Source organism: Plasmopara halstedii (genome assembly GCF_900000015.1).
Source record: "Plasmopara halstedii genome assembly, contig: Scaffold_110, whole genome shotgun sequence".
Classification (NCBI taxonomy): Eukaryota; Oomycota; class Peronosporomycetes; order Peronosporales; family Peronosporaceae; genus Plasmopara; species Plasmopara halstedii.
In genome coordinates, this window is record NW_020187031.1 from 2,173,658 (window position 1) to 2,197,807 (window position 24,150).

At 41.6% G+C, this 24,150-nt stretch overlaps 6 protein-coding genes across 6 annotated transcripts; 4 read left to right on the forward strand and 2 right to left on the reverse strand.

The window, feature by feature from the left end:
• Window positions 1-4: 4 nt before the first annotated feature.
• On the reverse strand, window positions 5-13,813 carry PHALS_00438 (hect e3 ubiquitin; the record flags this gene model as incomplete). Its single annotated transcript, XM_024716290.1, has 1 exon — window positions 5-13,813. The coding sequence occupies one exon, from the start codon at window positions 13,811-13,813 to the stop codon at window positions 5-7; it is 13,809 nt and encodes a 4,602-aa protein (XP_024572489.1).
• A 363-nt stretch (window positions 13,814-14,176) lies between these two features.
• On the forward strand, window positions 14,177-15,283 carry PHALS_00439 (hypothetical protein F443_14626; the record flags this gene model as incomplete). Its single annotated transcript, XM_024716301.1, has 1 exon — window positions 14,177-15,283. The coding sequence occupies one exon, from the start codon at window positions 14,177-14,179 to the stop codon at window positions 15,281-15,283; it is 1,107 nt and encodes a 368-aa protein (XP_024572490.1).
• A 1,577-nt stretch (window positions 15,284-16,860) lies between these two features.
• PHALS_00440 (uncharacterized protein) lies at window positions 16,861-17,334 on the forward strand (the record flags this gene model as incomplete). Its single annotated transcript, XM_024716312.1, has 2 exons — window positions 16,861-16,880; window positions 17,121-17,334. 2 exons carry the CDS (start codon window positions 16,861-16,863, stop codon window positions 17,332-17,334), a joined length of 234 nt encoding a protein of 77 aa, XP_024572491.1.
• A 780-nt stretch (window positions 17,335-18,114) lies between these two features.
• Window positions 18,115-18,777, forward strand: PHALS_00441 (uncharacterized protein; the record flags this gene model as incomplete). Its single annotated transcript, XM_024716323.1, has 1 exon — window positions 18,115-18,777. One exon carries the CDS (start codon window positions 18,115-18,117, stop codon window positions 18,775-18,777), a length of 663 nt encoding a protein of 220 aa, XP_024572492.1.
• A 934-nt stretch (window positions 18,778-19,711) lies between these two features.
• PHALS_00442 (uncharacterized protein) lies at window positions 19,712-20,869 on the reverse strand (the record flags this gene model as incomplete). Its single annotated transcript, XM_024716335.1, has 1 exon — window positions 19,712-20,869. One exon carries the CDS (start codon window positions 20,867-20,869, stop codon window positions 19,712-19,714), a length of 1,158 nt encoding a protein of 385 aa, XP_024572493.1.
• A 1,891-nt stretch (window positions 20,870-22,760) lies between these two features.
• PHALS_00443 (uncharacterized protein) lies at window positions 22,761-24,027 on the forward strand (the record flags this gene model as incomplete). Its single annotated transcript, XM_024716346.1, has 2 exons — window positions 22,761-23,957; window positions 24,022-24,027. The coding sequence occupies 2 exons, from the start codon at window positions 22,761-22,763 to the stop codon at window positions 24,025-24,027; spliced, it is 1,203 nt and encodes a 400-aa protein (XP_024572494.1).
• Between the last annotated feature and the right edge of the window lie 123 nt (window positions 24,028-24,150).

The window sequence follows — 24,150 nt, forward strand, 5'->3', positions numbered from 1 at the left end:
CAAACTAAATTCTAAGCTGATCTGTCGGATTAATATCTGTCCATCCAGTGATTTCTGTGTCAGCAAGACGAAAGTCGCCATCCATTTCGACACAGTTGTGCACTGCGTACAAGAAACGTTCGCGACAAACTTCATCACTAGAATAGCGTGGAAGCTGAAGAGCAAAGAAGCACGTGTGAGACTTTGGCATCTGAGAGTCCATCCATTGTTCACTTGTTCCAGCCGTACTTGATGCACTATTTCCATCACTCCCAGATGAAGCAAGTGCTTGAATCTTAAACTTTTGCTGAAATTGCTCTGAACCCGAAGGCAACCGTGAACGAGCCCAAACAAATCGCAAAAATGCTCGTTTGTCTTCCAATTCAAAGCTTTCCAACACACGCCAGAATCGCTGGATAAATTCATCATTAACGGACAATTCTTCGTCATATTCGGTATTATCTTTCAGTAATTTGACGTCAATTTCCGAAACACCACACATCCGTTTTTCAAACTCGGTCCAAGTCAAAAGTGACAATGCAGAGACTGGCATGATCGAATGCAATCCCTGTTTGATTATATTAATTACGTCTCTACTTTCTTGGAGACGCGCTTGAAGCATCAAGTTGATGTAATCTTTTAAATTACTCATTGTCACACTCGTGTTGATACCGTCTTCACAAAGTTCAACTGTTTGTCCATCGGAAAGTACAGTCGTAAATACCAAATCCATAGCTTGAAGCTGCTCCATGTGCTTGGCCATGTTTTGACCTTTGGAGTCGTCTAAAATACCTTGTAGCGTCTTCCACAACGAGTAAGCAACATAGTCAATTTCTTTTAGTGTTTCCAGTGCACTCTCGAGGCTCAAATCGTCTTCAGCTACGAGTTGTTTCCAAACTGACATTGCGAAATCAAGACGAACACAAACACGAGTACGAAGACAAATCCCAATCATTTGACCGAGAAAGTGAAACATTTCACAATATAGTTCGCGCTTCTCTTTCGAACTACCGCCTTCTTCAGCGATATCCTTGAGCAGTGCGCTATTCAAAACGAATTTTTCACGATTTGCTCCGACACTGTTTCGCCAGTTTGGACTTGGTAAGAAAAAAGGCAAAAGACACGCTGATACAGAGCCACCAGCGTCAAATTTTGCTGACGAACCACTTGGTTCTTCACCATGAGTATCATTTGTCGTCAGCTTTGTATTGTTGCCACTTTCTAGACCATAGAGCATCTGTAGTTCTGCAAAAAATTGGGAGAAAAACTCACGATACGGACCTCCATAATCATCTACACCTTCACCTTCGAACCTTACTTTAAAAGTTCGAAATTGACCATCGTCCATCGGGTGCGAATAAACCATCCGAAGTGTTTGCACAGGCAAGAAATGAAGTTCTTCAAATGATTGACCAAAGAGCGACGAAAATAAACTGCTTTCATCTCTTTGGTGGCACTTTGCTGCTGCTGCTTTCATTCGATTTACATGAAGCTGTGGTAAGTCATCTGGATAATCATACTCGTCGTCGGATCGTTTTAAAGAAAGAGCTGTTCGATCCATTAGAGAAGACCAGAAAGTATTCTTCACACTTACGAAAATGCTTCCACGGCACTGTGAGATGAGTTGACATGGTAGCGAGTTTGAATCTGGGAGGAAATAGTGCCACGTCAGGTCGAAAAAGGGTAAAGCTCGACTAATATAAACGTTTGCATATCGCAAAATGGCAAAACGCGCGATAATCATCTTTTCACATATCTCGCGGGGCATGGCAAGCACAGCAGCAACAGAAGTTAGCTCCAAGACAGCAGTCTTTCCACAAACAACATTTAGAAGTTGAAATGGTGTTAAATTCCACGGATTGATACGTGACGTTTCACAGAAATCATTAACCACAGCTATCAACTCACGATCCACTGCAACGGTCCACAAAGAATGTTCACCAAATTCTGTGAGTTCTTGTTGTGTGATTATCAAATGACGCATTGGAGTTTCCAAAGTGGAATCGTCAACGTCAAGTTTACATTCTTTTTCGTCTCTTTTCAAGTATGGATCACTTTCAAGTGCTGGATTGGAGATATCCGAGTTTACAAGTTCTATAGAATCTAGCAAAGTTGTCTTTGCAGACGTCAGCTTATGTAATTTCGACGGATGAAAGAACCACGATCCAGATTCAGTGTCCACATCAACCCAAAGTCTGTCATTTGCAACCCCCAAAACTATCGCGTTTCCACGAGGTGTACGCACACGATCTCCCGAGTAAAAACCAAGTTTCTCACATGATTCTCTCGTAACATCAACCCATAGTGATTTACCGGATCGCGTTGTCACAAACTTCTTGGTACCTCGAAGCCAATCTGTAGTCATAGCAAATGCAGCAGCAGCTAATGTAGAACACATCGAAGTTTTCTTTACCCAATTTGACATTAGCTCACAAGCTGTTAAGCAGTCATGAATACTTCCGTGCTCTTCCTCACCAGTCGAAGAAATCCAAGCTTCATTACCACCACTACTGACACAGCTATTCTTGATAAAAGAGACCTTTTGATGTCTAGAGAAAAATGCAACAGCAGGACAAATTTCTCCGACAACATTTTCAAAAGCCAAGCCCAAATCCTCGCCATTCTTGCTAAAAGATAGTTCGCCTTTTTCACAATCTAAACGAACGCCTATGCAATCGCCTTCTTTAAATGATTCTCCATATGCTCGTAATCGGTTGCGCTGATAGTAGAGTGCTTTGTCTCCTATAAATCCCCATGATTGATCGTCTGCTCCAAGATACGAATCCATGTTCGATTGCCGAGCTGCTACTCCTACGAAGAGATAAGGTGAATTTGACTTGTCAATGGAAACCAACCACGAGTGGATTCCAGTCGAAAATCCAATGGTGGAACAAGCCGTATTCCAGACTTCGTTACCATGATATATAGCACTTTGATCATCTTCAGCAATAGTCAACAAGCTACTGCAGCTTCGTTTGCGATTAAATTGCAGCGAAATTCCGTCACTTTGCGGGGTACTTAGGGATTGGAATGATACCAGCGACTGGGCTTTTGTATCTAAAACATCTTTAGCACTTGTCGCGTGGAAGTCATTCATAAAGCCTTTCAACACACAAAGAAGTTCGATATAGCTTTGGAGATACTGTGAAAAAACCAACCGACCTTGACCTAACTCCCGGTTGTGCCGCAAATTGGCAGCAGCTATGAAATCTTTGACCACCAGTTGCGAGTCTTGCACAATATCGTGTTTACCAGTGTCCATAATCCTTATTAAACGACTGATTGTCCGGAGCACAATGAATTTTGTTGGCAAATTGGTCGTGCCGAGGCAACAGCGTAATTGGTGCATGACACCTTTGAGAAAGTCTAAAGGAAGGGATATCACTATAAAGTTTGGACTAGCCAAAAGCAAATCGAGAAGCCAAACAACAAGTTCAATGGCTGGTTCCTGTCCTACTTTCTGGTCAGAGCGAATTAAACTTCGTTGTGTCCACAAAGTTGCCTCATAAACTTTTTCCATCGCTGCAGCTTCAAGTTGCTCCAGACAAAATTTAAAAGCAGCCGCAGCAGTTGTCGCCAAATCCTGATCTACAAAGTATTGAAACGCCTTTGAAAACACTTGATCAATCGATAGTTCTAGCGGATACCTTGTTCGTTTTGAATCAATCGTAAATTGATCCCCACGTAGTAGAACGAGTTTCAAAAGCTTTAACCACTGTTCACATGAAATCCAAGTTTGCATTGATGATATTCCTCTTTGTGATGTTATTAAATTATGTAGAAAAGTCACGATACACCGTCGAGCATACATAAGGGACAAAGTATTTTCCAAAGTCCAAAGTTTCATTCCAAGATGCTTTAGATCCAAATGCCTGATTTCTGTATCAAAATTCTCTTCAAACGAAGCACTTGAAGCTTCAGCACGATTTGAAATATGTGGAGAGGAATTCACCATTAGCGTCTCTTTCAGTTCAATCGATCCAGCTCTCCACGAGCGCATGAAACGTGATTTGGCATTAAACAAAAATCCTCCTTCTTCGAACGGAAAATACATTTCGCCAAATACTTTTCGTCCCATCTCCTTATCGTTTAATATGGGAACATTGAAACTTTGTTGTAAGCTTAATGCCTGTGAAGTAAACTTCGAGCCACTTTCGATGTCGTCATTTTTTGTTGCAGACTGTATCGAAGTTTCAAGAGATTGGAGCTGAGGCTGACCACTCAAGCGATCATCATAAGGCACGACATCGTCTTCTTCCTCATCACACCGAAACTTTCCTTGATTTCGATTCTTTTCTTTATCCAATGTTGACTGCAATTTACTCAAATACTCGAGATTGTCAACAATCCAAGCTGATGCATTTACAATATCATTTTCAGTTTGTTTCAGGGCAAGTATACACCAGTCTTCAGGAAATCCCATTAGCATTAATTCTTCCACGAGCTCAAATTGGCTTTCATCCTCATCTTCTTCATCATTCTCCCCGTCAGTTCCATCAAAGATTTCGTCTTCATCCTCGTCTTCATATTCCTCTTCGTTAGCGTCTAATTGATCCCAAGTCTCGTCAGCTCGCCTATTCTCTTCCCTATCGACTTCTTCGCTATTGTACAACTTTAGACAAAAGCTTGGACTTTCTCGATATCTTGACGTCTCAATTACTTGCTCTTCTTCCCAGACATTTCGACCCAAAGTCGTACGTTCACTTAGTCCCACTTCACTACTGTCATTCTCGCAATTAGCCGTACTTGCCAGTTCTGCCTCCCCTTCCTCCTCTAGCTCAATCAATGCAGTGTAGACTTCATGACGTAAGGCATTCACGCACATTTCAGTTTGATAAAGAGTTAAATGCTCGATGTTTTTGTCTTCACGAACAGCTAACTCAGTGATAAACTCCAGTAGTGCTGGTTCTGCAAGAAGGTGGTCGACTCCTGCTTCAGTGGCAGCCACTTGTACTAAAGCTTTCAGCAGCATTGCACCATTACGTACAGAATTGAAAGAATCTTTTGACCCGTTGCCTTGTGACTGGACGTTACCTTTTGTATTATAAACGACAGGGATGACCTTAGCTGCCTTCTCCACTAATGTTTGTAAGACTCTGCCACCTTTAGGATGTGACGCAACATCGTAGATAACAGTTGAATACGTTTGATGGGCACCAGTCACTTGAGTCGGATTAAGCTCGTCAATGTTCACTTTCGATAGCTGTACATTGCAGCTTGGACTAAAGACTTTGTCGTACCAGCTCAAATTACTCCAGGTTTTATGTGCTGGTCCGTGATCCTTTTGAACGTATGCTAATGAATGTGGTAAATTATTGGTATCGGGTAGAGATACGAGCGATACCACGTGGGCGCGATCCCTCGATCCTCGTAGCTCCACTGTAAGACCTGGTCGTAGAAACTCTGCACCTCCATTTAAATAATAAGAGCATCCCACCGATTCTACGTATTTGAGTGTAGAAAAATGAAGATTGTGCTTTCCAAATTGTAGAAAGCGATCTTCAGAAGGTATCAATTTCGTTTGAAAGCTTAAGCAATGTTGAGTACTGTGAGATATTGTACGGATTATGCCTTGACTCCACGACGCATTCGAGCATTTAAATAGTTTCTGTAGAAGATAATTGAGCTCGTTAGCTAACACTGAACTTTGGCGCCTGGATGATTGATATTGATCCTCAATGTTACTTTGCAGCTCTGTTTTTTGATGCAAGTTATCGTGAATATCAAGAGAAAATTGATTGATATGGATGTTTCGAGCTATCATTAATGACGACGGCACTACTGTTGTATTACTATCAAATTCACCTGCGATCCTGTACGGACACTTATATAAGCAAAATCCAATCATTCGAATGATTTGTTGCACGAAAAGATTGTCATAGGTATAAAAACCAAAGTTGTCTAGCGTCATTGGATCGTCATGTACAAGCACGTTAGAGGCTTTCATTGGATCTCCTAGGGGTAGCAAAGCGCCAAGCACACGTAAGGAAGACTGCTGTATACATACCAAATTACTTTCTAGAAAGGTTCTCCAAATCAACTGAACCCATTTTGAAAACTGAGAAGAAAAGTGAACAAGTCCCTCAGACGAAGAGCTGAGCAGCATGATCAGCGCATGAAGCTCCATGATTCTTAAATGCTGAGTACCATCTGAAGAGACAATAGTGGCGAGTTTTTTTTCATCGAATACAACTCGTACGTGAATTGGAGATAACGAGCGATTGTGAAAGCGGAAGTGGCTTAACCAACCATCAAAGCAGCGAAGCATTTTCGTTTTATGTTCTATTGCATTGTTTGACAATGTTGTTGTCAATTCCCAGCCGGCAGCATTACTGATCCCAAGAGAACAAGGCAAAAACTGAATTGCTGACGAAACTGAATGAGCCAATCGATCCATGGAGAAAACTGAAGGGAATCGACCGAAATGAAGGGGGAGATTAACACTTCCAGTGGCCCAAATAAGAGAATTTTGGGCAGCCAGAGAGCATTGGCAGTCGAGAATACCATTTAAGTAAAGATGTATTTTGGTGGTTTCTAGTACTATAGCCACGTGACTCCAAGTACCCGAAGCAACAACTTGTTTCGACACCACTCGCTCCAACATCCGACATTTACCAGCAAAACTCCCGACCTCACTGTCTTGATTAATATGCATGGTAATTCCCACCTCTATTCGCCAATTGTCAACACTTTCAGGCACGAGTACTAGATATAGCGCTATCTCACGCCCAGCCCCACGCAAAAATACCAATTGATGATCGTGGAAATCGTCCGGCAATTCATGACAGTTGGTTCTTCGGTTCAATTCAGTGTTAATATAGAGCCAGGTTGTCACACTAAATTCGCTAGATTTAAGCAAAGGGGACATCGGTGGATTCAAATCCGATCTGGAAGAAGAAATCATATCATCGTAGCTAACGATGATACCCTTGTTTTTACAAGAAAAGCGTCGTGGTTGTGAAATGACCTCGAAACTTCTTCGAGCTGCCACAGGTACAGAAGAAGTCAATTCTATCTGCTTAATTCGATAGAAGTCTAAGAAGTGATTGGATATTGAGACTGCTTCATCAAGTAAGAGCTGTACAACAGAAGAACAGACCGGTAAGGTAGGTACGTCAATATCTTGACTGTTGAGTGATGTTTTGGTTTGCACTGCAAAGTGTATACAAATGTTTCGAAACACGATCCACAATGTATTTCTCAGACGAGCGAGCTGATTCTGGGAGAAATAATTCGATCGCGATGTTTGTTGCACTCTTTTATTCACAAAACCTTCACCTGACGATAACATTTCACTGCAGCTATTACCTTCATCTCGATTTGTGAGATTCTGCATAAGCTCTTGAATAACGTTTAAAACTCCAATATCACTCACTGACTCAAATTGTTTTCTGTCAAAATGAATACCCCATGCACTTAAAAACAGAGTCAAAGTTAAAATAGTAGATTTCGTACTACTGTCTTTAGAATTCACAAGCCTAGCAGCCTTGTCAGTCATAATTTCGGTCAGTTTTCCAAATAAGTTCGCAAATGTTTCGTTCTGAAGACTTAAGTAAAAGTATCCAACGGCATAAGATCGTGTCAAGATAGACAAAGTCGACGATTGCAAAACAAAAACTTGTGATATTTGATGTACAATGTCTGCTTGAATTGAATCATACGAAACCATCGTGATTAGATCTTGCAGATTTTCAAGTCCTCGAGTAGAGCAGCTCACACGACGACATGGATCAATTAGCAATTTACTAATAGCGTTGAGAGACGACACAGGCTCATCAGATAATATGAAAGCTAAAATTTCCTGTGAGACTTGACGTAAGGAAACTCGACATGTAAACTTCCATCGAAGTATAGAGTGAAATGCCGTTCGAAGTATTCTCCATTTTGACAAAGGAAATGCAATCAAAAACGGTAGGTTTTCGTCTGTATAAGTAGTATAAAGGTGCCGCTTAGCGGATGATGCAGTAAATTTGCATGTTGAGTCAACAAATACGAGGAATGCAGGGTCATATGGTGCGATATAGCCAGCATCTAATTGGACATTACAATGCTCTTGCTCTTCGTATACGTCCAAAAGCAGCAAAAGCTTGCACCGATCCAAAATTGTTTGTTGTAAAGCAACAATGCGATCAAACGATCTTTCTTGAGAAGTGTCGGAATCTAAATGGAAATTGTTTTTGATTTTAGTCTTTTGAGCAGCCAAATTTCGCCGTAATTGAGCAACAGTTTGCCATAGAAAGATAAAAGTTCTTGGAGGCGCTGACCGTCTTTCCTCCGCAGATTGTTGCAGCATTAGTGCAAAGTGATACGCGTGAACTCCAACCAGGCTATGATGAATAAGTGCTGCAAAACAAGCAGCTTCAATCCGAAGATCATTTTTCTGAATTTCCACAGATTGCAATATTGCATTGGAATTTATTGCGAGCTGAGACTGCCGTACGAGCATTCGGTATGACGGGTCTTTCTTACAATAGTTGTCTCGGATCCAAGTACACAGTGTCGTTGCTGCTGCGATGGCTTCATTTTGAGTCTCAAAATCACGTTGGTAGTGGAATGACATGAGAAAAGTTTCAATAGAAAGAGAACCAAAAATTTCTCTATAGTTCTGATTAGTTGGTACTTGCCACAGAGGCAAAACTCGTTCGTCGTCGAGAGTCGGAGGAAGAATTAACGAGAACGGCGAGCTTTCGGGTGTTGGAAACGGCGTATGCTGAACGATACGACTATTAAAGCTTCTACGATTAATGCTTTGAGCCACAATATTCGGCTTTAGTCCTCCTTGAAGTAATGAGCTGTTTGTCCAGCGATTTGAGACTTGTTGAGTGCTGGATTTGTCATGATCACTCGTAACATTCGAGTATGTGAAAATTGGGTTACCAACCACAAGTGTCATTGCCATTTCAGTAGTTAGAATTGCCACCTCTTTTTCCAGCCGGAAGTTCCACGGAAGTGCCATCACATTCGACGATGTCATTCCTGTTGAGCTAATACTTTTGATATCTTGAGAGGGATTAAACGTGCATTCACTTTCGCGTCGAGTAGTTTCCAGTACGATTGCTTCTTCCTCAGATGATTTAAAGCTTGCACACGATGCCATCATTTCGACATATTGCGTCTCTGCACTCTCTGCAGCAGGATCAAGCTGGTTGAACGCATCAATAAATTTTAGTAAAGTCTTCAATGTAGGCAGCAAAGCTGTAGCAAACAAAGTATTATTACTGAAACCAAGTAAATGAACCACCAGCAACGGCAAAAGCTGGCCAACAACCGAGAGCTCGACTGTCTCGAAAATTTTCAATCTTTTTTCACTATCGAGTTCGGCACTGTAGGTGTATCCTCGAGTCGGACTGGGAAGTGATTTCATTGATAAAATTTGACGTAGCACTTCGCTGCACTGTTGTAACGCCATCAATGTAAACTCGAGAAAGCAGCGCCACTGCGCTGGAACATGGCATAAGTCATTTTTATCGACGCGAAAAGTCCGATCAATTAGATAAGCAACTTTTGATTCGATGTAAGCGCTTGACTGCTCAGAAACACTGTCTTCTATAATCCAATCTTGAACGCTCGCAGCCCAACTAGCAAGATGCTTTTGCATCCCTTGAAGCATGCGAAAAAATGCTTGCGCAGATTTGGGTCTTGGCGAAATCTTTGACGAGGATTGAAGTCCGACCACATTTCCTAGACGTTGAGAAAACTCAGTCGCAATACGATTAAAAACCGTCTGGTACATTTCATGCATCAACGATGTTTGAGATGGTTCTAACTGTGATTGTAGGGGCAAACATCGGACGATAAGGGCATCTTCAGTCATTCGATTCAAAAGGGGTTCAAGCAATAACTTCCTTGATTTTGGAAACATTTCAATTTGCCACAGATCACTTCGACACTGCAATCCACATAAATATTTTGACCCATCTCGATTCATGTTTTCTTGCATTACGTGAAAGAAAAATTGACGCCTTAGACATTTACACGGAAAGAAAATCTCATATCCTTCCATTAATGTAGCGATCGCTTCCTCTGCAATTCGTAGGGTATTCCCTTCTTCATCTGCTATTCCATCGAGGGCATAGCAAACATTTCTTCGGCGTCTGATGTCGACAAGCGAGAATAAAACGTCTCGGATTTGTAGAATTGCTAAACGTGTTTGGTCAAGCTCGTTCACCCAGCCCTTGACATCGATTGTGGGCTCTTTTGGTGATGACATTTCGGTAGATAATAACATCGTTGTCTTTGCTAAACTTGACCGCAGAAGCTGCGATAAATTAGCTTGCAATATTCGGATCAATGCAGCAAGCATATACGCTTGAAGGTGTGAGGTTGAGATCGGCTTTATGGCCAACGCAAATCGAGAAGATTTTCCAATCTTTCGAGTGCTAATGTGCTTGAGCAGGATGGCAAGACTTTCAAACGTTGAGCTGCATGTATGAATTCCAAAGACCTCAAAACTTTCTTCAAACACATAGCTTGTGTCAAATGATGGTCCTTTAGCTTTGATAAGCTTTTCGATGACACTTAGTGAAGGATGTTGTAACATAGGATAGCTCCCTGGTTTTGGAAGAAATGGTTGACATAGACGGTCAAGCTGCGCAAGAATGACAAGACCGACAAGTAGAGCATCATCTGAGAACAACTCAATCAAAGTTTCTGCATCAGATTGTCCAGGTGATTGATGGTCTTCATCTCGAGTATCATTATCAAAAGCTTCTCCCTTTTCCACATCTAGGGTACCTACGGACTTATTTTCCGATTTCTTAGATGGATCTAGCCAATTCTCAATGGTCGGACTCGAAAGAATCGTCAAATGATCGATTCCCTTGCAACCAAGCGTACTAGATGTATCACCCGTGATATTTCTTACCAATTCTTGTTCCATTTTCTCGTCTTCAATTCCACCTGTGAGTAAAACCGTATGATAAAACCCAGCAGCTACCTGAGCGACTCGTTTGCCAGCAAAATCATCAATCGGAAATGGATACATTCGCTCAGTTGTGTCCCCTGTTCCTAATTGTCCGTGATTATTTCGTCCAAAAACATATAAGACGCCATTGTCTGATACAGCAATGGTATGGTAACATCCACAAGCAAATCGAATAATTTCTTTGCCTTCCAATTCTTCAATTAAATTAGCATACGAGAAGCGTTGTTGCTGGAGCTGAAGAATAGCAGATGCCCTTGCATTAGGACGTCCAAGACCAAGTTGTCCGTAATCATTTCGTCCAAAGGCATATAAATGCGCTCCAGTACACCGAACAATCGTATGATAGTAACCACATCGAACTTCAAGACACTCTTGATTTTCAAGTCCAGCTTTTACTTGCACTGGAACTACTTGATTCTCGAAAGAATCAACACCTAACTGGCCATAGTCATTCTTGCCAAATGCAAATAATTTACCTCCTGCAGTCACGACCATCGTGTGATATTGTCCACAAGCAACTGAGACGATTTGCTCGTCATTCAATGCCTCGATTCGCTGAGGGATCTTACGATCAATCGTGTCATTATGTCCCAACTGACCGTAATCGTTCCGCCCAAAAGTAAAAACAAAAGGTTGCCCGTTGTCTCCTCCTTCACAGGTCAAAATTGTGTGGTAATAACTGCACGACACCAACCGAACAATCTTATTATCCAAACTTTGAATCACTTTTGGAACACTTTCACTTGCAGTATTTCCATGACCGAGCTGGCCACGATAATTGTATCCACAAGTCACGACCTGACCGTCCAAGGTGACAAAAATCGTATGTTCACATCCGTTATACGCGTGAGCTTGCGTGATGTTGATTGCACCTAGTTCATGGATTTCGCTCCAAACAGCCACTCTGGACGTCACACCCTGACCACACTGACCATTGTCGTTATATCCGCAAGTGAAGACTCGACCATCTACTGTTAGTGCTATAGTGTGCTCATTTCCAGCCCCAATCTGAATAATTTCTTTGTGTTGAAGTGACTGAATCCGTTGAAATGACTTACGCGATGTTGTATCTCCATGTCCAAGTTCTCCATATGAATTTTGTCCACAACTCCAAACCTCCCGATCTCTTTCGTCTTCTTCAAGTGTGTTCGGACCAGTAATAACGTTGCAAAAGTTATAGCTCTGTGAATTTCCGTGTGAAGCTTGCTTAGGACAACAAGGCTTTACACCATCCAATCCAATTAATACGGATCGGACATTGAGATTTTTAATTTTTGGGCATCTCGCAATACCAATCGGTGTACACATGGGTGAATCTCGCACTAGCGTCTCCTTCATCGCGGGAACATCAACCGAAGGACTAAAGTTTCCCAATTTCATTGCATCTTTCAGCTCGATTTTCGTTGGAAAGCATTTGCTGACAAAATTTTTGCCACGACTAGTATACAATGGGCGATGGTGCGAAACGCCCGAAGGAAGTGTAGCAATATTTTCTTTGGAAACGCTAATGTTGGGCGCTTCTACCTTGATCCCTTTCAATAAACCTTTTTTTCTGCTAGCGTCTAACAGTGTATCGTCTTTGATCTCTCGCGCACTTAGTAAATGTCCGTTCGCCACTTTACATGAATTTGGTCGTGATCTCTTAGACTTTGTCAAGTGATTGTCAATATCTGGTGAAAGCACTTCACTAGTATACATAGATGGAAGTGATGGGTTTGATGCAGTGTATAATGCGCGTGACGAAAGCGTGATATGAGACTCACTTCTTCCAGCATCCAGTACGGAGTTAGTCGCACCGAGAAGAACTTTAAGTACCACCAAAAAGTCGCGTACGGAGCCTGTCGCTGCGGCGAGGTGAATTAATCCATCTATAGCATTAGTGCGATCAAGAACCTCCGACTCACTAGTCTTGGAGATCGCTCGTAGTCGTGGAGACGTTAGTGAAAGAGTGTTTGGCCGTGGACACATGAGGATTAGAAATTTCTGAACTTTTTCAATAAATTCTGCAATTGTCGCGGCATTGGATGTAGATGACGACCGTGGCAAATTAAAATTATAACTAGACGAGTTACCTCGTCTAGTACAGAGAGCCAGGGGGGCGATTTCGTGTAACATTAGCAGCAAATTCGCAAGAAACTCACGTTTCTGAGTTCCTGTAGTCACTGTAGAATCATTATATCCATCTAGTATACACAACATCATCTGAAGACCTATGATGGCTTCTCGAAACACTTTTGCTTTGTGTTTAATTGTCCCGATCATTCCCGTAGAATCTGTCGAACCGATCTGAATCTCATCTGCCGACGGATGCAAACTCATTTCCATACATCGAACAAGATGAACGTTCTTTTCCATCGTTGCTTTCCACTGTCGATGTTGGAATGCAGTTGCCTCGTGCATGCTCTTGATTAGTTGCCGCCGTAAGAAAATCAGTCGATATATTGGATTAGGAAACGTACACAGCCGGCTAAGGGCCTCTTTTAGTTTCGTAGTCATCAGCGTTGCCAATTCTGGTTGCTGCAAATTTCCAAGCACACATTGAGCGATCAAAAGCTCACGTTTTTTTCCACCATGAAAAGTATTGAACAAGTCCGTCGTCTCCACTTTCGCTTCGACCTCATCGTCATCTGATGCATCTCGACTTGCTTTTAACTGAGCTGCCATTAGGCGTTGACGAATACTCTTGTCTAACGACATCTCTTTTGTTTCCAATAATGCTAATCGACCTGACCGACGGGCCTCTTGAGTACAATCCAGACGTCTTAACTGCTTGGCCAAGAATTCCTCATCTATCAATTGAGCGTAAGTCAGTCGACCCCACCGCATGTCTGATCGCGACAGAGTTTGTAAATGATTTAATGCGATACCAGGAGGCTCGTAGCCGGTGCCGCACGCATCACTCCACTGCATGGCATATATCCTGTGATCACAAAAGGGATATCAGACCGACGTTTGTATAGACTAAAAGCCAAGTCGGTGTTACTTCACGACCGTTCGTTCGTTGATATCCACAACTTTTTTAGAACAGTTCGAATTTAGGTCACGAATCTATTCAACTAACCACCTAATATCACACCAGTATCTCGAAAATGGGACTCGTTCCTTGTCACTTGACTTTTTGAAAAGCAAACTCGACAGATTATCATGGCAATTCGTAAGACTTTGATCTATATACTAAGCCTGATTGTGGCTTCTTACGTTGCTTTGGGAGTGAAATACACCGACACTGGGATTACCATTATTGGTACGACTGAACCTTATAACTTCACTGTAATGGCTGGAACTTCGTGTGAGCACTTCATTTCGTACGAGTTCGCGTCGTACATTTCTGTTCAATTTGGTGACTTCAACTTGCCGAAAGGAGACTTTGTAACCATCCGCTCCCCTTATGAAAAAATTACAGTCTCACACACGTACACAGGTAGAGGTCGTGATAAGAGCGGGACCTTTGTCGCCGCTTTCGTCCCGGGCGATTCCGTGATTGTAATATACAAGTCCAATAAAATAGAAAAATCAGGTCAAGGCTTTCGTATTACTGGATTCTCGCGAGGATATCCGAAAATGCAACACGAATCAGTTTGTGGTGACGGAGACCAGTCACTTCCTGCCAAATGCTACGCCCCAGGCACCAATTTGTCCCAAGAGCTACCCCACGCTTATAAAAAGGCACGTGCTGTTGCTCGTCTACTTGTTGACGGTGTCTTTATGTGTACGGGCTGGCTTGGAGGAAGTGAAGGTCACTTGTTTACAAACTACCACTGTTTTGAACAAAGAGAGTCAAGGCATTCAATTGACATTGAATTTGACGCGGAAGGTGCGTCGTGTAGTGACCAGTGTGAAACACAATTCGGATGTCCTGGTAAATTGATGGCTACGACCTTGACGTTTGTTGCTGGCGATGAGGACATTGACTATGCAATCTTAAAGCTACCAGATTGTGTCAATCTCTCTGCATACGGATATCTACAATTTCGAGAATCTGGACCGGTAGCGCATGAATCAATCTATTTACCGCAACATCCAGACGGGCATGCAAAGCGCATTGTTAGTACAATTGATGGTGGAGAGAGTACAACAATTCATAATGTTGGAGAAAATGGAAAGTGTGGAATCGATCAGATTGGTCACGACGCAGATACTCGAGAGGGATCGTCAGGTTCACCACTCATCGCTTCAAGTGATAATTTGGTCGTTGGAATCCATCACTGTGGTGGGTGTATGAATGCGGCAATTGACGTTCGTACGGTATTGACAGACTTAGCAATGAAGAAGATCACGATCAAGAACCTCGTGCCGTCAAAAGGTGTTACCCAGAAGAGTCAACTGGCATGCGCAAATATGTCGTGTGTTGAAAAGCAGAAGAAGTCAAAGCAAAACTAGACGATTTGTTTAGTAGTTTGACGAGCATTGAATCGAAACTAACAAGTCAACAAGGTAAATGTGGTGACAGTAAAACTGGACGTTACAAAGTCGTCTTCAATGAATGGTAGTATCGTAACCTAGTCTATACTCATTTAAGCGATTAACGTCATGAATTTACTGACTTCTGCTTCGACTTGGTTGTTAAAAACCGTGCACAATAACTGAAAAGATATTGTGCACGGTTCATAAGATCGCATCTATGCAATACGACGAAAGAACATTTTAAAGATGTGAGCTTTTTTTATCTCAATGTATTTATTTGATCAAACTTTGCTCGCATGCGCGGCACTTTGGCCGTCAAGCTTAGTGATAGTCACACGTGCGCGCGTTGTGGTTGGGAGAGCAACAATTTAATCAATATTGCCGCGAACTTCTCCACGACCACGGACCCGCTAATTTACGATTCCATCTAAAAGCGGCGGTTGACATATTCATCAAATGTCAGCTCAATTTTGCCACCGTCGCCAAAATTTTAGCTTTAACGTAAGCATCAACCAAGTCGTACAGCTAAAATCATACATATTCTCACTGTGTCCCTCTTTGTTCAATGCAGACGTGATGTGACAGCATATTGTTTTAATGAGCACAGGGAGATCTCGCTTTCTAAATCCACTTGTTTCAGATACAACAGGTTTTGTCTCTAATAATTTAGTGAACTGTGTTTTTTAAGCTGTACGTTTCGACAAATATTTAAGTCTAACTGCTGATAAAATTTATAATATCAAAATTAAATTAAAATAAGATACATTAAAGGGAGAATAAAGAAAATGCCCAACTTTTGCCATATATAAAAAAAATATCTCAACTTTTGTCATATATAAAAAAATACCCCAGCACGTAAATTATCACCGGGGAGCCGTAATATTACACAACAGAATGTATTGTATTAGGAATGAATTAGCATAATTTTTACAAAATACCCCACAATAACAAAGTATACATTAATATGCTATAACCTTTCAGTTTACTATTACCCAAGTAAAGCTAAAAAGAATTCGTGACCTCTAACCAGGTCCCACATTAGCTCAGATGTTAGAGCGCTTGCAAAATACAAGCAAAGGTCCTTGGATCGAAACTAATGGGTAGGTAGTTTGTTGGAGTCTCATGTCCCATGTTCCTGTGTCCCATGTTCCTGTGTCCCTTGTCCCTATGTCCTATGTCCTCATACCCATGTCCTGAGTTCTATGTCCCATGTTCTAAATAGCTTACTGAAGAAAGCACATCACTGGGCATTAAGTTTTAATTGTTGGAACTTATAAATTTGTGGAATTTGAAAACGCGAACAAAAACCTGCCAAAATATTTATTTGTAGATTACAGAAAAACAGTGAAGTGCTGGAATTAGTAACGAAACGAGCTTCGCTCAGCTGTCGATGATAAAACAAATAAATATAAAAAGGCTCGTGTGGACAATATTACCGCTGGGGTGGTGAATACAAATTTTAATGCAACCGGCGGATATTACAGAGGTGCAAATGGATTGGCTGGAACGCGCAAGGACGCTCAATCTACCAAGTCAGCAGCGATAATGGTACGATGGGAGGACCGACAGGAAGGTACACAAGATATTTGGTTGGAACGAGGCGTTGGGAACTTCATCAATCTCACTTCAAGCAGTAATTATGTTCAACTGATTCACGGGAAGCGGAAGATCATAAAATGACACACTATCAAAGTAGAGATCTGAGGAGTTTTGAGTATAGCAGCTAGGCCGAATATAGCGTTCCTTCTTGTTGATGGAATTTTCGTCAACAGCGATGAAGATTCACGAAATTATGTGTTCATTTGTATCGTAGACAAGCAAAACAAGAATTTAATTCAAGGTTTTGGGTCTTTCTCCAATTGCCTTACATTTCCCCACAAAGAAAGAAACTTAAGCTTTACACGCTTGGCTATATTGCCGGGTTACCGCTAGTGCTCCGAGGATGCCTAAAACTGCTCGTAAGCTACAATACGCTTAGCTACGGCACTGCTAGAAGTAACGCAAAGTCGGTACCATGCGCTTGGTAGATTACAGAGAATTAAGCGATACATCGTACAGAAGGTGATGGTCACCTCTGTTGAGATTGCGTGCAGATGACGTTACGAGGAAAACGTTAACGGTCATAATTACTGTTATGGTTATACATATTGATTATAGACATAATAGTAGTCGTTTATAGTTGCGAATTAAGGACTATACATAATGTATTGGTTTTGCCATCTTTTTACAACCTCTACTCCTGCCATGTCAACCTGCTGGGGTGTGCTTATCAAATTATTACCAACAGCTGATAATACAATCGTATCACACAGATCCGTCGTTGTCAATTAAAGCTTGATATTTAAAACTTCCGCGCCTTTCGCCGCCAAAAAAAAGAATATTTTAAGTCTTCTTTGAAGCATGAAAGAAACCATCAAAAATATCTACTGACATCATGTGGTCGTCAATGTAGCAAGTGTGCAGTCGAGTGAAGAAAATTTTTGAGCCTATTTCTGTAGTTAATAGTCTTGCGCATGGCTTAAAGGTATGACAAAACGGCATATCATAAACGAAAGATGTAATCTTTGAAAATCACTTCTGTAATCGTATGTTGCGCTAGTCGGGAACATATTGTTTCATGTTGTACGTTCTGCAAATAACATAAGGTCGGAACTCACTGAATTGTCAGTACATTTCTGGTCGTGTTATGGAAAATATTCGAGTACTTTCTTATGAAAAGTGCAGGCTCAATCATTTTAATAACTGACAAGAATCATCTTCTGTTTCAAGTCACTCATTTTGCATTCAAAACACACACACAATCAAAAATGAAGCTTAACGTATTCGTGCATATGGTAGCAGCTCTGCTGCCGATGAGCTCGAGCACCGATGTTATGCTGATTCGACAATTGACAACAGATGAGAAACTCAAAGTCGGAAATTCTTCGGAGGAAGTCACGAGTGGTAGTGCGAGCGATGAAAAGCTGAATATTACAGAATCGGGATCTCAGTTTCTTGACGAAGGCAATAGAAGTGAAACTCACGTCACTTTAGCGGAAGGGTTGAGAAATGAGGCCAACCAGACTACGCTGGTCGAGCCATTGACAACAACAGCGTCACTCCAGACTACTGGCGACACGATGGACGAGATGGATAAGGCAGGCTCAAAATTTAGTGGTGATGACAGCGAAACGAACTCGAGTACTCTAACTTTAACAGGTGATTCTACATTGGCGAAGGCATCGGATGGTGTTGACATAGAACAAGAAGTCGATAAGACGAGCCACGATGAAGACAAGACTTTATTATGCCAATTTCCTTTTCACACAACGCATGAATCAAACGCTCTTCAGTCAAAAGCTGAGGAAAAAGGTAACAGTGGTAATCAAGAGGTCTCAAAAGACGAGGTAAACGGAGAAGAATCTAGTGAAGATGGATCCAGCGAAGACGACTCCAGTGACTCTAGTGAGGATATTTCAAGTGACAACTAATTCAGAAAATAGGACCCAGGGGGGAACGTTGAGCAAAAGGCGATGTGATGTTATTAAATATTTTGCTCCTTCGTTTAGCCTCTGATTTATCTTGATATGTTCACGTATGTATTTATTGCTCTCTCGTTGCTATTATTTATACCTATGTCAACTCAGCCCACGCATGATCTCTAATTTTATCGCATGCACAATATAATTATGATCGCGAAACAAAATTGTATCTAATCGCAAAAAGGATATAAATCAATAAGCCAAGGAGCCCCATGAAGAGAATGCATTCGCAGTAGCCGAATTTTTGAGAACAACTCTATCTTTGCACAAATTTAAAGTATTTGAGCATGTCACATTCTCTTGCTTGCGAAAACCAAAGTATTTCTTTGTTGCACTGAGTTTGCTAATGTAAACCGTTTCGTTTATCTCGAATCGGCGCTGGTGTAGCAAGAAATTTTTACAGTTTCTGCAAGAGTTGGTAAATCCAAGACAGTCCAAAAGAAACTTAAATCGATGGATAACGTCTTTACAAATACTGATAGGATCCTACATAACCCATGCACTTTGACAGGTGATCAGACTTTGTGGATGTACATATACCAATTGTTACTCGAAACAAAGCATGAGATCAGATGCGAAATTTCCATTGGAGCCTTTTGCATTTATTGTCAGACTGCTTGAACATATTCCATCGCGGCAGATATCGGATGATCTCTACCTCGACTCCGTTTGTTTGTATCAAGATTAAAGTAGGAGGTTTGCTGTTAATACTGAAAGCTAGACTTACTGTCTCGCTCGAAAAAGCCAGCAACTGCAGGAAAGTCGCAACGCTATTTAAGTGGATAATAGAAGATGCCAGAAATGCGGAACATTCAAAATAACAAAGCTCTAAAAAAAAGATGTATTGGAAGTTTGTTTATGTATATTTCCTACCTGAAACCCTTCATTCATCACTGGAGTCTTCTTCACTGTCGTCTTCGTTACGAGGTTGAGCGTTCTCTTCAAATGACTCTTCGTCTTTGTTACTCTCCTCTTCATTTTCGCCTTCACCAGCAGCTGATTCTGCATTCGACAGTACAATCTCATCCTTGTCTTGATTGGTCTCCTCAGATTCTTTCTTCTCTTCAGCTCCATTCGTTACCTCGATTGGTTCGACAATTGTTGGAGGTGCCATGGTGCTAGTCAAATTCTGGGGGTTCACTTCGTCCCCATTTACATTGCCCACTAAGGGTTGATTTACCGACGAGTTGTTAGCCATTGCGATCTTGGACGACGTAGTCGCCACCGAGTGCTCATCCTTCGCTGCCTCTTTCTCTGCTGTCTCTTCCTCCAAATCCTCATGTTTTACTGTCCCGTCAAACTCTTTACCCTCATCATCGTGGGAAGTGTTGTGTTCATCCTGACGATTTTCATCCAAGTTTTCGGCCGAAGAGTTCGCTCCGCCCTCTTGAGTGCTACTATCATCTTTTATTTCAATGTCATTCAAGGGACTTGATGTATGGACCGCATTTGCTGATGATGTGTTGAACACAGCGGTTCTGGATTCCGCTGCTGCTGTCAAGTTCTCATCCTTTGCCGTCATCACATCCTTGGTCGTCTCTTCCTTGCTTATCATAATCTTTTCCGTCTGTACAGCGTTTTCTTCCTCTTTAGGCTGAGATTTATCAAGCTCATCCATTTCCTCTTCAATTGACTCTTCAGCTGGTAAATTGAAATCTCCTGTTTGAGCGCTCGCCTTTTCTCTATCAAAGCCACCTCTCCAGGTTTTTTTTACGTTAGCTACATCACCTGACAAAGCATTGTTCTTGGCACTCGACGGCGCTGTCGATGCCAGCAGCCCGTCCTGAAATGTGTTGTCCTCAGCTGTCCCAGTCTTTGCCGTCTCATCCGTTTTTTCCTCGTCTTCCACTTGCGAGTTGTTGTGTACTTCCTCATGTTCTATGTCCAAGATTTTAGCACTTAAGTCCAATTTGTTGTCGTTCACTCCACCCGTCAAGGAATTTTGAAGACTTGAATTCTCCCTGATGACGGCAGTGCCCGAAGTCAAAGGCAGAGTCATTGTTAGTATTGCAGCAGCGAGCACAGGATGATAGATCTTCATTCTCACTAAGTGGCTTGTCGCTGGACAGATGCAGAATGAAAGGTAGTAGCTGCAGATCGATTATCAGTTTCACCTTTCATTTGGACGATTGATACTTGAGTTGATACCCAGTACTCTTCATATCTTCATGCCAAGTTTCTTTAGCAAGCTGCATTTTCTTAAGCAAAATTTAGGCCTTTTGAAAGTTAATTAGAAAAATCCTGATTGAAGCCAGTGTTTTCAGACCTTTCTGTGTTACAAATTGATAACGACGTGAGACGTGTCGCGTTAGCTCGTGGTATTGCTTTGTAAAGAGAAAGAAAGAACAATAGACCATACTTTTATAATTACTAGTATCATAAGATGCAGCGTTCTTTTCACAGCGTCAGTGTCAATTTTGGAGTATATACTGTGTACACTGGATGAACACGCTAGATGAAGTTGTGCGTATGATCTACATATTGCATCTCTGAGCATTTTAGGCTGATGATGTGAACTATCACGCACAATGTCAGATTTTACAGGTCCATTATTAATGCACATTTTATAATGTATGCGTATTATTTTCAGCGACTAGCTTGATCTATACGCCAGGGAAAGCCTCCTCAGCATTTTTTTCCTTGACCTATATTCGAAACGGTCGGTGTGCACTTTCTAGAAAGTTTAAGTTACCGTATAACACCTACAGATACTGGCTCAATACATGTCTGTATTGAAAGAATGAATCAAATAAAATGCTGTTAGTATGTCCCAATTCTTTTGCAAGCTCTTAGCTACGGTGACGTGTACTTAAATTTGTAATGGGCTATAACTGAAGAATTTTTAAGACTTAGATCTAGTTCTGTCATTACTGACGCTGACACCGTTAGATTTAGCGGCTTTTTGCGTCACAAGTTTGTTAAGTAGCTAACCTTTTCAATTTACAAGTTTTAGAAAGGCAGAAATCTTCCCAAAACGAGGGCTAGTAATTACTAGCTCTGTCTAATATTAGTGATCTTCACGGTGATGGAATCAGGCGTGAGTGAGACTTAAAAGAGCTCCTCTGAGATACGACTGCATGATTACTAAGACATCACGAACTTTTCGCGAGGCAAAGCATTCGCATAGTCTTATCTTATCCGCGACTGTCTATATCTACCTCAAATGAAGGCCCAAGCCTTTCACTTTTCACATTTTAAACTGTTCACACATATAGCATCAAGATAAGCCAACCAACTCTGATGGGTTTGTACAGCAACGACAAATGGACTATAACAAATCATGACATTTAAAACTTGTCATCAAAGTGCAATTGATATCTCATTTTGCGAGTGTTTTTTTATCCTTGTATAGCCGCCTACCGTCGTTAAGTTTAGTATTTCCAGATAATCAGCGTCCATTTATGTTTCATCGAAGTAATCACTAATTCAATTGCCTTCCGTAAGAAATTGCTTTAAAAAGGCGAAGATGGAAAAAATGTGAAGCTAAGGCAACTAACGATGTTCCACCTTTGTTGAACAATCATATGTCCCTGTGTTCAAACTTTAAGCATGAAGACACCTATTGTCGATTATAGGCCTATTGTTTTAGCTTTGGCATCGTTGGCGAAAACGAAAATACGCGATTGCACAACAATTTAAGAAACATTCGATGTGGCAATCAGAAGCACTTCTTATGCGTGTCATCGTGATCGACATCTAAAGTAAATAGTGGTTGGTTTAATGACGATTCCATGAAGGGTGCATATCAAATTCATGCAGAATATACGCCTTCCAGCCCGCAGCAGTTCAATTTGGAACTTATTCAGGAGCGTCACCTACTGGTAATTGGAATGGATTATGAAATTACACACCGTTTTGATCAGTAAGTATTACAGAGAAAGGCTAAGTGCAATCATCTGAAATCAGTTTTGGTCTTTGACTTTCTATCCGAGATGGTTTTATCAAACTCAGCTATCGTGCCACCCATTTTGTATCTGGCCAGGGACAAGTCAGATAGTGAAATGAACGTATATTGCACCGCGCTCGCTGTTGCGGTGTTGATGACGACATTGCCGATAGGTTCGTGTACTGACGTCGAACATGTTCTGCGAAGTGATGAGAAGGCGAGTCTCAGAAAACTTAAGTCGGGATTGTTGACGAGGCAAGATGATACAGACGCTACGGGCTTAATAGCTCAAAGCCAGGAGCTTAAGAAAAGGGATAAACCTAATGATTTTGAGACTAACGATAAGTGGAAGCTTGCAAAAGATATTAAGATAACCAAAGGAGAGGCGACAAAACGAGAGCGCTTGACATCAAGTGCATCGCCTAAGATTGTTGGGCTTAACACTTTGTCTGTCCATAGATATATATCAAAAAATATCTGGCGAGACATCACTGAAAGAGAAGATGTAAGTGCTAAAAAGGGAGATTTGAGCTCAACTCCGAACTCGGAAGATAAGAAGAGTGACAAACACGCCAGCTTTCAGGCTAAACAAAACGAAGAGCTCGCGAAAATTGATGCCGCAAAGGTAGCCAAAGTAGACTCAGTCAAAAGCCAGCGCTTCCAACCGCCTGTGATGCCCAAGACCCCTGAATCTAGCACTTCGCCAATCACAGGGGCTAAATCGAAAAAGATCTGGACAGACGCAAATAAGAAAGAAGAGATGAGTGCTCGAAGAAAGCGTTCAAATTCTGTTCCGAGCTCGGAGGATAAGAAATGGAAGGAAAACAACGGCTTCCAAACGAAAGGAAATACTGACCTAGCAAAGGGGGATATTTCTAAAGGTGTAACTGAAGAGAGAGCCAACAACATGGGATTGACGACCGCGGTGCCGTCCAAGGTCGCGGATTCCAACTTTCCGTCACAAAATATAGTCAAAGCAAAAAAAGTCTTGAAAGACGATATGAAGGAGAATAAGGTGATCGATCAAACGGTAAGTCGGCTTCCGTTTCGGAATTCGGAAGATAAGGAAAGAAGAGAACATACCGACTCACACATTTTAAGGGCTAAACACCCCGTGGCGGACGTTACTGTGGTCAAGAAAGAGTCTGCAAACGGCAAGGCTCCAATTCCTGCACCGTCCACACTCGCTGAGTACAACTTTCCATCGAACAATGTGGCCAGAGAAACTAAGCTATGGACAGACGTTAATAAAAAAAGACAAGGATTCAATCAAATAGAAGATCTAACTTCATCTCAGAATCATGTAGATATGAAAAGAAAGATCTCCACCAACTTTCAGATTGAAAGATCTACATATCGCGCGAAGGACGTTACTACGGTAAAGAACGAAGTCGCCGATGATGTAGCTTCAATATCTACGCCGTCCACAATTTCTA